The sequence below is a fragment of the Entelurus aequoreus genome, linkage group LG21 (genome assembly GCF_033978785.1).
Source record: "Entelurus aequoreus isolate RoL-2023_Sb linkage group LG21, RoL_Eaeq_v1.1, whole genome shotgun sequence".
Lineage (NCBI taxonomy): Eukaryota > Metazoa > Chordata > Actinopteri > Syngnathiformes > Syngnathidae > Entelurus > Entelurus aequoreus.
This window is the reverse complement of record NC_084751.1, coordinates 21,289,342-21,302,778: the sequence shown is the minus strand read 5'-3', so window position 1 is coordinate 21,302,778 and position 13,437 is coordinate 21,289,342. Positions and strand designations below refer to the sequence as shown.

The following is a 13,437-nucleotide window of genomic DNA, read 5'->3' as shown; positions in this document are numbered from 1 at the left end:
AGCATTTACAATGTATTTCTTAACAAAACATCCGTCCACATGAATAACGTTACTATGCCTCTGGTTATCATTATAGTGATACATTAGATGTACATGTAGGTCATGTTTAATCAAAAAAATGTGATTCTGTCACTTCAAATATGTCAGTCCCTCCAGGAGTTTGCAGGCTTTTTTGAGATTGTGGCGGCCTAAAGATTATGAATCTGTGACAGCTTTTTCAGGAATTGGAGGCAAAGGTTGCAATACTTTAAGGGGTTTTTTTAACACCAAAATTGATTCAACCCGTGCTTTTATGAATTTGTTATCAATGTTTTAAGTGTTTCTTCAAAAATCTGAAGAGGCACAGGAGTTCAACAAAAAATGTGTTGTTTTAAGAGTAAAAGTAGACAGTAGATGTCAGTAAAAGTACATACTTCTGGAGCCCATCATCAAATTACTGTATTGTTTAAGTTAATTATAACTAATAATGATTATAGTTTGAGAAAGAAACACCAATGGCTTCCTTATTGTCCGGTGTCTACTTCGTCGTACACAAGTCGCTGACATTCTCCGTGTGTATTTTACGTTTGAAAAGGGTTTGTCCATCTTCAACATTTTTTATGTTCTAACACATTAACCCCAACTCCTTAAGAGCATTTGTGAACTGTTGAGGGCAATCTATAGTGGTCATTTTTGTTGGTAAATGAGATGATGCTAAATTATCATCATACTTCATAACTCTTACATGCAAATGCTGCCTCTTTGCTAGGTCAACATTGCAAATGAAAATATGTTCTTAATTGTCTTACCCTGGGTAAATATAACTTAAATGACTATATAAATATTTTTAAGTAAATGTTTGTATACTACATTACCCAGAAGGCTTAGCACTGTTGACAGAGACCAGAGGTAGGTCTGGCCTAGGTGGGAGGACGACAATTATTTGAGCAATAAATAGCTGATATATTGTTACATGCTAATGTTCCCGCTTTGTCAACACAAGAAACTGACATAAGTTTTAATTTAATTTAATTGTCTTGCATCTTTGAGCGCCGCTCAGAGACAAATTGGCCAAAATTTATGGGGAAGGTGCGGGAAAGGTTGTGCCGATGTGCATAATTTCAATGAATTGGCCTATATTGCGAACTCTTGAAGGGACTGATTAATCATAACAACAAACAATTATGAGAAAAGCATGACTTGGTCACTTCCTGGTTCTTCTGTATTTACATCTGTACATCCAATGTCTTTAAATGACATTTCTCAGCTGTCCACTTTGCTTTGAAAAAACTCATCATAATTTGTGTTATCTGCCTCTTCATCAACCTCCTGTAAAAGAGGAAAGAAAGTGCAACGTCAATATTTCTACGGTTATATTTACTCAACACAAGAGTGATGTTTTTTTTTTCTCTTTGGCTTTATACCTTTGGCTCCTTGACCTCCAGGTCCTCACCGTACTGTATGGAGAAGTCAATGTTCTGCTGAACAATGGTCATACCTTCCTCATCAGTGCGGTCAAAAGGCAGAAATCTTACCATACTGTAGTCATCAATCTGGAGACACACAGAGAAAACTTGTGTCAAAAAACTAAATAATACAAGAACAAAAGTGTCAGATAAACTCCACATACCAGTTCACAGATAGCTTTGGTCAGCTTCTTGAACTTTTTGCTTCTTAGGGTGTCAGAGTTGTCTCCCATCATGGAGTACATATCTGGATCAAGGTACCTAGGCAAACAGAAAAGCAACATTTGGGGGACTGAATCAAATAACACAGATACAAACACTGTATTTCTACTGTTAGATGCCTTTCCCCAAATAAAAGTGCAGCTCCTTAATTAGATGCCTCTTCTCTTCTTGCGGGGCAAAAAAAACCCACCCTCAGTGGATGCAATTGTCTTTACTAAGATTGATACCACCATGTATCACCAGCAGTGCTTAGAAAATTACTTTTAAAAAGTAATTATAGTTACTCGTTACTTTACCAAAAATGTAATTGAATTCAGTTTTTCCCCCAGAAAATGTGTTAGTTAAGGTGGTGTCTCTCCGGCGGACAGACCGGGGAAGGGGGTGGGTGGGTGTAAGGATCGGTGTAACTCGGCCTGTCGCCATCACGTCGCCACCTCGTCGCTGCCACCACAGCCTGGGGGGCAATAGACTACAGACTGCGGTGAAGTAGCCTACAACTTTTGGTTGTGTTTTCCGCTCCATTTGCTGAATGGCGATATACGATATATATCTCGATATTTTTCCGTAAAGTAAAAACAAAACAGTCCTAGTTACCTGACATACTAAGTCATTATTATGACTTAGTAATTCAAAATAATGACACAATAACGACTTACTAAGTCAAATTAATGACTTACTATAAGTAAGCGTTTGCAATAAGCGCTTGAAAAGAAAGAGTTAAAAGTGGGGTCACATGCTGACATATGCTCAACTCATCATGCTTAATTTATTACAGCATTTGGGAAGCCTGTAGTTGATTTTTATTATGTAAATGTTATATTTTTATCAACATGCTGACATATGCTCAACTCATCATGCTTAATTTATTACAGCATTTGGGAAGCCTGTAGTTGATTTTTATTATGTAAATGTTATATTTTTATCAACATGTTGAGCATATGTCAACTCATCATGCTTAATTTATTACAGCATTTGGGAAGCCTGTAGTTGATTTTTATTATGTAAATGTTATATTTTTATCCAACATGTGATAGCAGGGACCCTGCCATTCAAAACTAGGCTGCTACATTACTAATGATTAATGTAACTATAGCTGAAAAAATAGTACGATAGCAATAGGAGAGACTATTCATCCCTGAACACTATGGAGTTCATGTAGGCTTTATGATGCACTTACCGTAATTTCCGGACTATAAGCCGCACCTGACTATAAGCCGCACCAGCTAAATTTAGGGGAAAATACAGATTGCTCCATATATAAGCCGCACCCGACTATAAGCCGCAGGGCTTTGATGTGTAATTAGCGTAGTATATAGGGGTTCCTGCTACCACGGAGGGGATTGTCGGGACAGAGATGACTGTTTGGGAACGCAAAGCGTCCCATTTATTAACTATAAATCTTTCAATCATTCAACCAAACTTTCACATCTTTGACATGGCGAACAGCATTCGTGCAGAGTACAAATAATACGATGGTGCAAAGTAATACAAAGTGCTCGCCTGTACGTTATCAAAATAACCACTGAAAAGTCAGTCTTTAATCATTGTGTCATCGTCTTCCTCCTGCGTACTAAAACCACCGAAATCCTCTTCGTCGGTGTCGGAGAAGAACAGGCCGTAAATAAGCCGCACCCTTGTATAAGCCGCAGGGACCAGAACGAGGGGGAAAAGTAGCGGCTTATAGTCCGGAAATTACGGTACATTATTATATCAACTATCAGAGACAGCTTCAGGAAACTCTTCATTTAACATAATGTCCTTTTTTGCTGCTTCAACACAGCTCAATCAACACAGAAAAAGGTAAAGTGACATAACTTAGTTGTTAACTTTGCTGTCCGTAACACACGCACACACGAACGCACACACCGCACAGTGAGCTAAAGTTATGCTAAAAGCTAATGAGCCTTCACCTCAAGGACTGCGAGCGAGCTGAGCTGCCGCTTATGTTTCTAGAACGTCAACGGGCTCATAGTGATGTTACTAGTAGTTGACTTGGAAGTGTTCATTATAATTTGGGGAGAGTCCGCTGTCTTACCTGCTAAACACCTATCTGCTCACTCAACGAAGGAGCACCGACAACATGCAATGCTGATTGGCTGTTACATGCGCTCTGAATATGCAATGCTGATTGGCTGTTACATGCGCTCTGAATACGCACTGCTGATTGGCTGTTACATGCGCTCTGAATACGCACTGCTGATTGGCTGTTACCGCTCTGTGTGTAACCAATCAGATGGTTCTGTGGGTGGGACAATGCTGGGTGCTGCAGACACATACTAACAGAGGCAGAGGCAGAGGCAGCTTGTTAAGACTTTAGTTTAGGCGGTGGCTCTGCGGGAAACCCTGGAAATACTAACAGAATTACTCTTTAATAAAGGTGATTAACTACTACGGAAAGTAATTATTACATTACTTAAAAAAAAGAAAACTTTAATATCTGGCCTATTTAGTTGTGAGACGTTTCATTTAAGAGGACAGTGTGCGTGTAGTGTGCTTTTTGTTGTTGTTGTCCTGTCCAGCTTCTCAGGCAAATCATATCGTCGATGTAGATGCCCATATTGGCTGTTCAGATTTACTTTACAAAAGAGAAGTGTAGGATACTTCTCTTGTTGCCTTATTTGTATTTGACTTTATTAAATGTATTTATATTATCATTTGGTGCAGCCGGGCCAGAGCAGGAGGGGATAGAAAGAGAAAAAAAGGAAGACAGAGGGGGGAATTGTGGGGACAAGAGGGGGATTAGACAGAGAGACAAAAACAACAACAGAAAACACAACAACAATAGAGCAACATCAGCAAATACGACATGTACAAACATGATGGTAAAAGTAATAGCAAATAAGCAGTTAGCGAAAATAAAAAATAATACAGAAATGACAATGACAGTAGTGTGCTTTTTTAAAGGGTGAGGCCTGTTGACTAGTGATGTGTGACGTCAGAGGGTTTCAACGGAGCAGTGTTATGTTGTGGTCTGCTGTGTCACAATGTGTGATGTTGCCTCTTCCTATTTGATATCGAGTTAATTTTAGTGCAGTGCTGCTTGTTGCTTTCAGTAGTAAAAATATATTTCCTGCATTGAACTTGCTACACTTATGATGCTCTGTTGACATAAAACCACATCAAACGTATCTTTTCTACATTACATCAAGCTATCGCTAACAGTTGTTTCGGAGTGTTTACATTGTAACTGACATAAAAGTAATTAATCGTTACTGGTAGAAGTAATGGGGTTAGTAACGCTGTTATTACAAACACTGATCTCAAAACATACATAACAGAAATAAAAAAATATGATATTCTGTACTATCTATTAGTTTAACTGATTCTGATTGTTTATTTGTAATATTAGTTACAAATAGTGGTAATTATGAGTGATGAATTAATTATGATGAATTATAATACATAACTTGGCCCTGATGTGTGAATGTTTGTCCATCTGTGTTGGCCCTGCAATGAGGTGGCGACTTGTCCAGGGTGTACCCTGCCTTCTGCCCGAATGCAGCTGAGATAGGCTCCAGGAACATACATTCTCAACAAAACTTCTCGAGCTTCTCTTTTTTAATGCTTTTAACTTTCTGTCTGGCTGCACATGCTAAAGTGAGTAGCGAGGACAGAATAATGAATTTATTGACGGTGCAGTGTGAAAGCTGATGTGTTTACTTTGTAATTAGGTAAACGCGCTCTCAAAGAAATATAACCTTATAGAGGCACTTTCTGACAAAACATCCAAATTTCGATGTCCGGCCCTTGAGACCTTTGGTTCTTGAAACTGCGGCCCTCTTCATTATGTAGTTGAATAGCCCTGCCCCAAAGGAAGTATAAGTCCTTCATTTAAAAAAAAAAAACATCAAATCATTTTAGATTCCTATTTCATTCATGATTTCTTTTAATATAGTGTTGATTGTTTTTTCTGTTTCAAATTTAATAAATTAAATAAAAACAAAAATGGAAATGGAAAATATTTATACTTTCTTTGCTGAAATCTCTCAACTTCAGTTATAAACCAAAAATACCAAACATGTAATGTTTTTATTTTACTCTAACCCATTTGAGGCATTTTGTTCATTGGATGTCGTAGTCAATTAGTATTAATTTGCATAACATTTCTAATTTAAACCTGTGACATTATGTGATCAAAAGGCCTTCAAAAGAGTAAACATTATAAAAAAAAACATTACCACTGATATTTTTGTTTAGGACTGAAGTGTTTGAGAAATTTGAGCAAAGAAAGAAGAAAAAAAAAAATCAAAATGTTTTTACACCCTACAAAAACGTATGTCTTTTTTGGCGTTGAAGACAATTAAGACTACGTAATAAACATCCCCTGACTTCTAAATGGGGAAATACTGTTAAATGCAAACGAAAAACCTGCAAAAAAAATAAATCTTACTTTTCAATTTCTTTCTTGGCTTTGGCGCTGAGCAGATCCATTTTTGTCATGATGTTTATTTGGGGGATCTCCAACGACACCATGGCACTAAGCGCGGCCATGACTCCTGAAACAAACTGCAGTCAGAAAATGGAAATGTTTTAGACCTCATTGCTACACCTAAGAGCATTTTAAAAATAAAGTGTATTTAATATTTAACCTTAAAAGACTCCACCATGAACTGGGAGTCAACCAGGAAGACGCCGCACACCCGAAACTCCCACTGCTGGAGCTGATCCACCAGCTGCCTCATGACAGGAAGGTGAGTATACAGTTCAATCTGACCTGCAAAACAAAAGCATCACACTTGTAGTCTGATACTACTAAAACTTTTTTTTTTTAAAGATTCTTGATGGTCATTTTTTTGAAGCGTGGTTGGACTTCACACTTGACCAAACGAACCAAACTAGCAGTGAAAAAAAGCTTGAATCGGTTTTAACCAAACCAAAATTAAGAGGGTTAGATTTAAAACTATCGATACTTCGATACCGACACAAAAAATAAATAGATACCTAAATTTCTTCAGTATTGTCAGCACCAAATAAGAATATATGTCTTTGAAAAATGAGCCAGTGTTTCCCATATATTTACTGAAGCCTGTCACAAATTCAGATATGGCGTTTCCGGTTTGCACTTGCTCATAAACGAATGATAATGAAAGAGTGGCAGCATAACTGTAGGTGTGGCGTAACTCCGCTCACAGGCGCCTGGTTTGCCAGAGAACAAGATGGAGCAGAAATGATCTGTGATGCACTTGTAGCAAGTGGAAATGCACGTTGTAAGTGAGAGAGAGGGGAATGTTGGGTTGTGCATTTATTCGGTAATCAAATATTAGCAGTCACGAAAGTATTTGCCGCGCGGGTGGGAATGGAGATCCGCCAGGCCGAGGGAGTGTGCATTACCACAATGTGCAGAAAACCTACAGAAGCATCCAACCTAACCTTTATAACCAACTTTAATTTCATGAGGAAAGACTGGAATGTGGATAGTAATTACATTTGTATTAAAAACTAAAATATTTGTTTTTAAATATATGTTCTCGCCTTTTAATTAGGTTATTTCATTACAAATTACATGATGACATCACACTACCACCATATTTAAAAAAATATTAACAATATTGTTTGTTCTATATACTTGAAAACTCAAAATCACTGTTGTTCTTTTTAACTGTAAAATATTTGACTATAATAATATGATATTATGAGCGTATTCATGAGCACAAGATTGTTTGTTTTAATATACTGGGAGGATATAGAACACAGTATTTTTTTTAAATGTATACTATTGTGACCTCTTAACAGCCGATACTGCAATTTAAATACTTTGCAAATTATTCTTTTTTTAAACAGCGATCTTTAACACTTGACATTTTGATACAGTTGTCATGAATGTGTTGAATTTAAAAGTACATGTGTTATTTTTTTTTTTAAATTGTGGCATCGAATAGGTATTGAGAATTGTGCAAGTGCAAAGGTTATCGCCAACTGAAATTCTGGTATCATGACAACCCTAGTGAGACAAACACTTCTCTTAATGCAGGCTCCATCACCTATAAACATTCACCTGGACAGTCAAACAGGATGTAGTCGTCCTCGACGTGACCCAAGCTTTCTTCTAGCCAGTCAAAGTTGTTGGCAAAGTATTCCATGCAGAAGACAAGGCCACCATTGGGGCCAAACCGGAGAGAGTCATCCTCCATCACGTCATCCACCTGGATGAGTTCCCGGATGTCTGAGAACACAGGTACCAGGATGTTGTTTAACTTGTGAAAAAGTCATACAAGTAAAAAGGTATTTGCACATTATTATTATTAGGGGTGTCCTGACACAACATTTAACTTCCAATACAACACGATATCGTAGCCTTAAGTATTAGCCGATACCGATATTACCCAATACAAGATCAGCAGGAATCATACATACAGTACTCTGTGTATGTTATAATGTGGAATGTTAGAAAAAGTTTGATCAAGTGAAATTACTCAAGGAGATAATGGTAGCTATGAAAAACACAAACCTATTTATTAACGTCTGGAATGGACTTGTTTTTTTTGCGAAACATCGCCGTCACAATGCGGACCTGTTTTTGACTGGAGACTTTCTAATACGCTTCGGCCTTGGGATACTTTGACCCTGGAAGTAATATGCAACTATAATTACAGTATTTGATACTCGTTTGTATTGACAAATGTTTTAATACTGTTCAATTAATTAATACTATAATTTGTTTCTACATTTATAACACTTCCCTGTGGTCTGCATAACATGTAATGATGGCTCTTTGGTCAGAATTTTACAAAGATTGTTTTACAGTTTTCAAGGTGCTTTCTGACCGTGTCTTCAGAATGCACCGTTTTGTGGGCGGTCTTATTTAAGTGCCTCCATTTCGAATGGGTTTTCTCCCCGTCAGCTATGTTGTTGCTTTAGCGCCTCCAGAGCGAGTCTACTGACAGATATAAGTTAGAACTATATGCTAATATGGATTAGAAATGGCAAAAGCGGAGGATGCATGTGCATACACGAGCTAGTCTGCCCCACAACAAGAGGATAGCGAAAAAGAAGGAACTCATTGACTAAAATGTTGCGCACCAATGGCGAACAAGCGCAAAACTCCATGGGTAAAACTGTACTATATATGTTTAATCCGCTGATGTCACCAATGAGAAAAACATTACTGATGGGGCAAATTGCAAATTGTTTAGCGGAAGATGAAGAAAGGTTTGTTTTATAAATATCTCTGCAATGCCTCTACGGATTGACTTTTGCAGAATCCAAATACACAACAGCAGGTACCAATAGGTAAGAAAAGTTGGTTTTGCATAATAGGGACTCTTTAAGGACACTTAATAAGAATGTCAAGCTTTTGTGCTACTGTGTGCTTAGCTGCTGTGTAGCTGCTGGCTCCTATTAGCTTACCATCAGTGGTGTACCGTCAGGGCCAGCAAGGCCTTCCCGGCTGGCCTAACATAACCAGAAATCATGATCATAATTAAAGATAAAAGTAATTTTTAATTTACTTTCCCTAAATATCTAAACATATTCATATTCTCTTCATGTCATATTATGCTCCTTCCAGTGCTGTTGTTTTTAGTTTATAGAGTTTTTATCCAATCAGAATTCAGCTAGCTTATGTTGCCATGCTGTAATCTGCCACAGGCCTTCGGATTCAGCAATGCGGGCGTCCGTGCACTGTAAGTGAACAGGGACATACAGTTGACAGACAGTTGCGATAGCCAATCAGACCATGCGTTGTTGTCAGTAAGGCCCTCTAGATGGCCTAAGGCAGATATATATAGTGATGTTATGAGCCAGGTAAGATAAGAACTCCATTACCCAGCATGCCACAGTAGTGTAGAGCATGCGCAGTAGCCCCGTTTAGGTTGTTTAATGTAGACATGCCGACAGCGGGATGACTATTGATTTTTAAACGCGCCAGAAAATAACCCTTTTTGTACAATGCCCAGTAGTGCGTAAATGTGTTTCTGTATAGTATTTCTCCAGCAATGGTAGGGTTGGGTATCGTTTGAATTCGAACGATTCCGATTCTTTGTTTCGATTCCTGACGATTCTCGATTCCGATTCTTTTAAGAGGCAGGGTCAAAAAAAAGTTTAGGATATTTTAAATGAGCTAGCTAACCTACAGTCTTTCTGAATGAAATAGTCTGGCATTCTCCATCAATTTTAATTCTATTAACTTTTTATGAACTTTACTATAAATTCCTCACAGGGCTGTTTTCAACTAGAATATAAATATCAAATCTATGAACTTGAATATAAATATTATAAATTATGAATACATTTTCCCAGGGGTACACTTTCCTCAAGAGAGCTTTATTTTTGAAAACCTCATGAAAACACATTTACACATGAGTGTATGATGCTGCAGGAAACCTCATGAAAACACCTTTACACATAAGTGTATGATGCTGCAGGAAACCTCATGAAAACACCTTTACACATAAGTGTATGATGCCGCAGGAAACCTCATGAAAACACCTTTACACATAAGTGTATGATGCTGCAGGAAACCTCATGAAAACACCTTTACACATAAGTGTATGATGCTGCAGGAAACCTCATGAAAACACATTTACACACACAAGTGTATGATGCTGCAGGTACTTAAAAATGTTACCGTGCTCCCACTGATGGGCTAACCTGGTGCAGAAAAGCAAATAAACAATAAGAAACAACTTGCAAAACCCAGTCCAGATTAGCAGCAGGTACAGTATGAAATCAGAGACAGTTCTTGTTTAGGAAAATGACCATATCCGCCTTCTCAGGCAGGATGCGTGAGCGTTCTGGACAGATAGTGTCTCCTGCTGTGGAAAATACACGTTCGCTGGGTGTGGAAGAAGCTTGAACGCATAAATAGGAGAAAGAGAGATATGACAGCAAAGGATAAGTCTTTGGACGGTATAGCTCGGTTGGTAGAGCGGCCGTGCCAGCAACTTGAGGGTTGCAGGTTCGATCCCCGCTTCCGCCATCCTAGTCACTGCCGTTGTGTCCTTGGGCAAGACACTTTACCCACCTGCTCCCAGTGCCACCCACACCGGTTTAAATGTAACTTAGATATTGGGTTTCACAATGTAAAGCGCTTTGAGTCACTTGAGAAAAAGCGCTATATAAATGTAATTCACTTCACTTCACTTCACTTTTGTTGGTTCCACCGGACCACCACCATGCAGCAGGGTCGTCAGACATAAGTACCGGTGGAACGTCCTGGTACAGCTGCAGCTCTCTTTCCACTCGTTTCTTGATGGACATGGAGCTCTGTTATTTCGCGGTTATTTAATTTTTTTTTGTAAAGTAAAGCCACACTTTCGACCGCTGACGCCCGCTATCCATGCTTGAGCTTGACTGACTCGCTCGGCTATGCTAACACTTCCGGCGGTGGGCGCTTCTTCGTTGGTGTTCAGCGGCTTCTTCTTCCGGTTCGGCGGACATATTTTTTTCCGGTCTGCGGACTGGGTATCGAAAATAAGAATCGAAATTTAAACTTTTGAACGATTCCGGGAGAATCGGAAAGTTAGTCCCGGTTCCAATCGATACTCGATACCCAACCCTAAGCAATGGTCATGTGGTGACATAAATGATGGTATTTTGAGAGGCCATCATTGAAGTCGGACGTCACTGAAGGCCTAGGTGGGAAACGCACGGCCCGCCACTGCTTACCATGTTTACCTTTTGTAAATGACTTCACTAAGTGACAAGAAAAGACCAAGCTTCTGTGCTTATTGGATAACATTTAAATGTTAACACGAGTAAACACGCTGCAAAACAGATTGTATCAGAACGCTTATATGGGACATTTTACGCGCAAGACGATATCATCCAATAATTGTATGCAGATATTTGGTCCCTGCATTTTCCATCCCATCCATTTCCTACCGCTTGTCCCTCTTGGGGGCAGCACGGTGGTACAGGGGTTAGTGCATGTGCCTCCCAATACGAAGGTCCTGAGTTCAATCCCGGGCACGGGATCTTTCTGTGTGGAGTTTGCATGCTCTCCCTGTGACTGCGTGGGTTCCCTCCAGGTACTCCGGCTTCCTCCCACCTCCAAAGACATGCACCTGGGTTGGCAACACTAAATTGGCCCTAGTGTGTGAATGTGAGTGTGAATGTTGTCTGTCTATCTGTGTTGGCCCTGCGATGAGGTGGTGATTTGTCCAGGGTGTACCCCGCTTCGTAGAAGATGGATGGATTGATGGATGTCCCTCACGGAGGGTGCTGGAGCCTATTTCAGCTGCATTCGGGCGGAAGGCGGGGTACACACTGGACAAGTCGCCACCTCATTGCAGGGCCAACACAGATAGACAGACAACATTCACACTCACATTCACACACTAGGGCCAATTTAGTGTTACCAATCAACCTATTCCCAGGTGCATGTCTTTGGAGGTGGGAGGAAGCTGGAGTACCCGGAAGGAACCCACGCAGTCACGGGGAAAACATGCAAACTCCACACAGAAAGATCCAGGATCGAACCCAGGACCTTCGTATTGTGAGGCACGCGCACTAACCCCTGTCCTGCCCCTACATTATTAATAAAACAAAATACGCGCGTGTTATGAAAACAGTGACATAAATAGGGATTCAGACCTCTTTAGACTGATGTATACATACATCAGTTCACATCCAGAACAGGACAAAAGTAACCATGTCACTAGAACTGATCATCACTTTCTACTCACCTGCCATAACAGGGTACTCAAAATGCTCGGCTGCAGGGTCCAGATTGACCACTTGAACCGAGCGGTTCAAAGACTCAAAATGCTCGATCATTGTCGCGCAATATGTGCTCTAGGGCGGGAAAACAAAACACAGCAAATGTGAGCTTGAGTTAGCTACGTTAGCTACCAAACTAACGTAAGGATGCTGTGTTTGAGCGTTTGCCACCAATAAAGGCCAGCAACGTCTCATAACTCACCTTTCCGCTACCAGCGGGTCCCATAACAATCTGACAATAGCGAGGCATTTTTGCCACAAAGCAACAATTATGTTTGTTGTTAAAAAAAAAACTATCTCTCTGTTAGATATTTCGGCATGTTTCTAGAACGAGGCCGTATTCTTCTTCGCGACGTTGTTGTCCGCTGTCGACTTCGTTTACTGACACCTAGCGAGCACGACGTGAACTACGTCATAGTGCAGCGGCTACTGTCAGAAACATTATCAGCCTAAGAGTGTATACTTGTGGACTAATTTGTAACAGCAAAAACGCAAGACTTCGGCGATCCACTTTAGCAATAAAAAACACACTCCAGAATTTTTTTTACATTATATAAAATAGCTAAATACAATAAAGATGACATATTAATCGTTAGTGCTTTGTATTTGGTGTTATATTTTATGACTGCAGTAACTTTATCGCATATTTTCCGATTGGCGTATTAGCCGTCAGCATGACCCCAAAAGGGACAAGCGGTAGAAAATTGATGTACGGATGGATCTTCCCTTTAATGTCAGAAACATTATCAGCCTAAGCTTGTGGACAAACGCGTAACAGCAATAACGTAAGACTTCCGCGATCCACTATAGCAATAAAACAAACACAATACAGAAGTTTTCATTTTTAGACTATATAAAATAGCTAAATAAAATAAGGATGACATATTAATTGTTATTTCTTTGTATTTGGTGTTATATTGTATGATTGCAGTAACACTACCGCATATTTTCCGATTGGCGTATAAACCGTCAGTTTACTGTCAGAAACAATATCAGCCTAAGAGTTGTCCACTTGTGGACAAATGCGTAACAGCAATAATGCAAGACTTCGGAGATCCACTTTAGCAATAAAACAAACACAGTACAAGATTTTTCATTTTTAGATTATTTT

General features: G+C 39.4%; 1 protein-coding gene across 1 annotated transcript; it reads right to left on the bottom strand.

Annotated features, from left to right (window-relative positions):
• Positions 1–16: 16 nt before the first annotated feature.
• gpn3 (GPN-loop GTPase 3) lies at positions 17–12,739 on the bottom strand. The gene is made up of 8 exons (XM_062031153.1): positions 12,529–12,739; positions 12,293–12,401; positions 7,663–7,830; positions 6,257–6,381; positions 6,058–6,173; positions 1,610–1,706; positions 1,404–1,532; positions 17–1,308 (listed from the first exon to the last, which is right to left on the bottom strand). The coding sequence occupies exons 1-8, from the start codon at positions 12,574–12,576 to the stop codon at positions 1,243–1,245; spliced, it is 858 nt and encodes a 285-aa protein (XP_061887137.1). The 5' UTR covers positions 12,577–12,739; the 3' UTR covers positions 17–1,242.
• Between the last annotated feature and the right edge of the window lie 698 nt (positions 12,740–13,437).

Excerpts from the sequence above, each read along its gene's own strand:
- gpn3 (XM_062031153.1), bottom strand. The coding sequence starts at position 12,576 with ATGCCTCGCTATTGTCAGATTGTTATGGGACCCGCTGGTAGCGGAAAG. Across the intron at positions 12,402-12,528 it reads GACCCGCTGGTAGCGGAAAG|AGCACATATTGCGCGACAAT; the intron begins GTGAGTTATGAG and ends TTCCCGCCCTAG. Across the intron at positions 1,707-6,057 it reads GCCAAGAAAGAAATTGAAAA|GTACCTTGATCCAGATATGT; the intron begins GTAAGATTTATT and ends CTGTTTGCCTAG.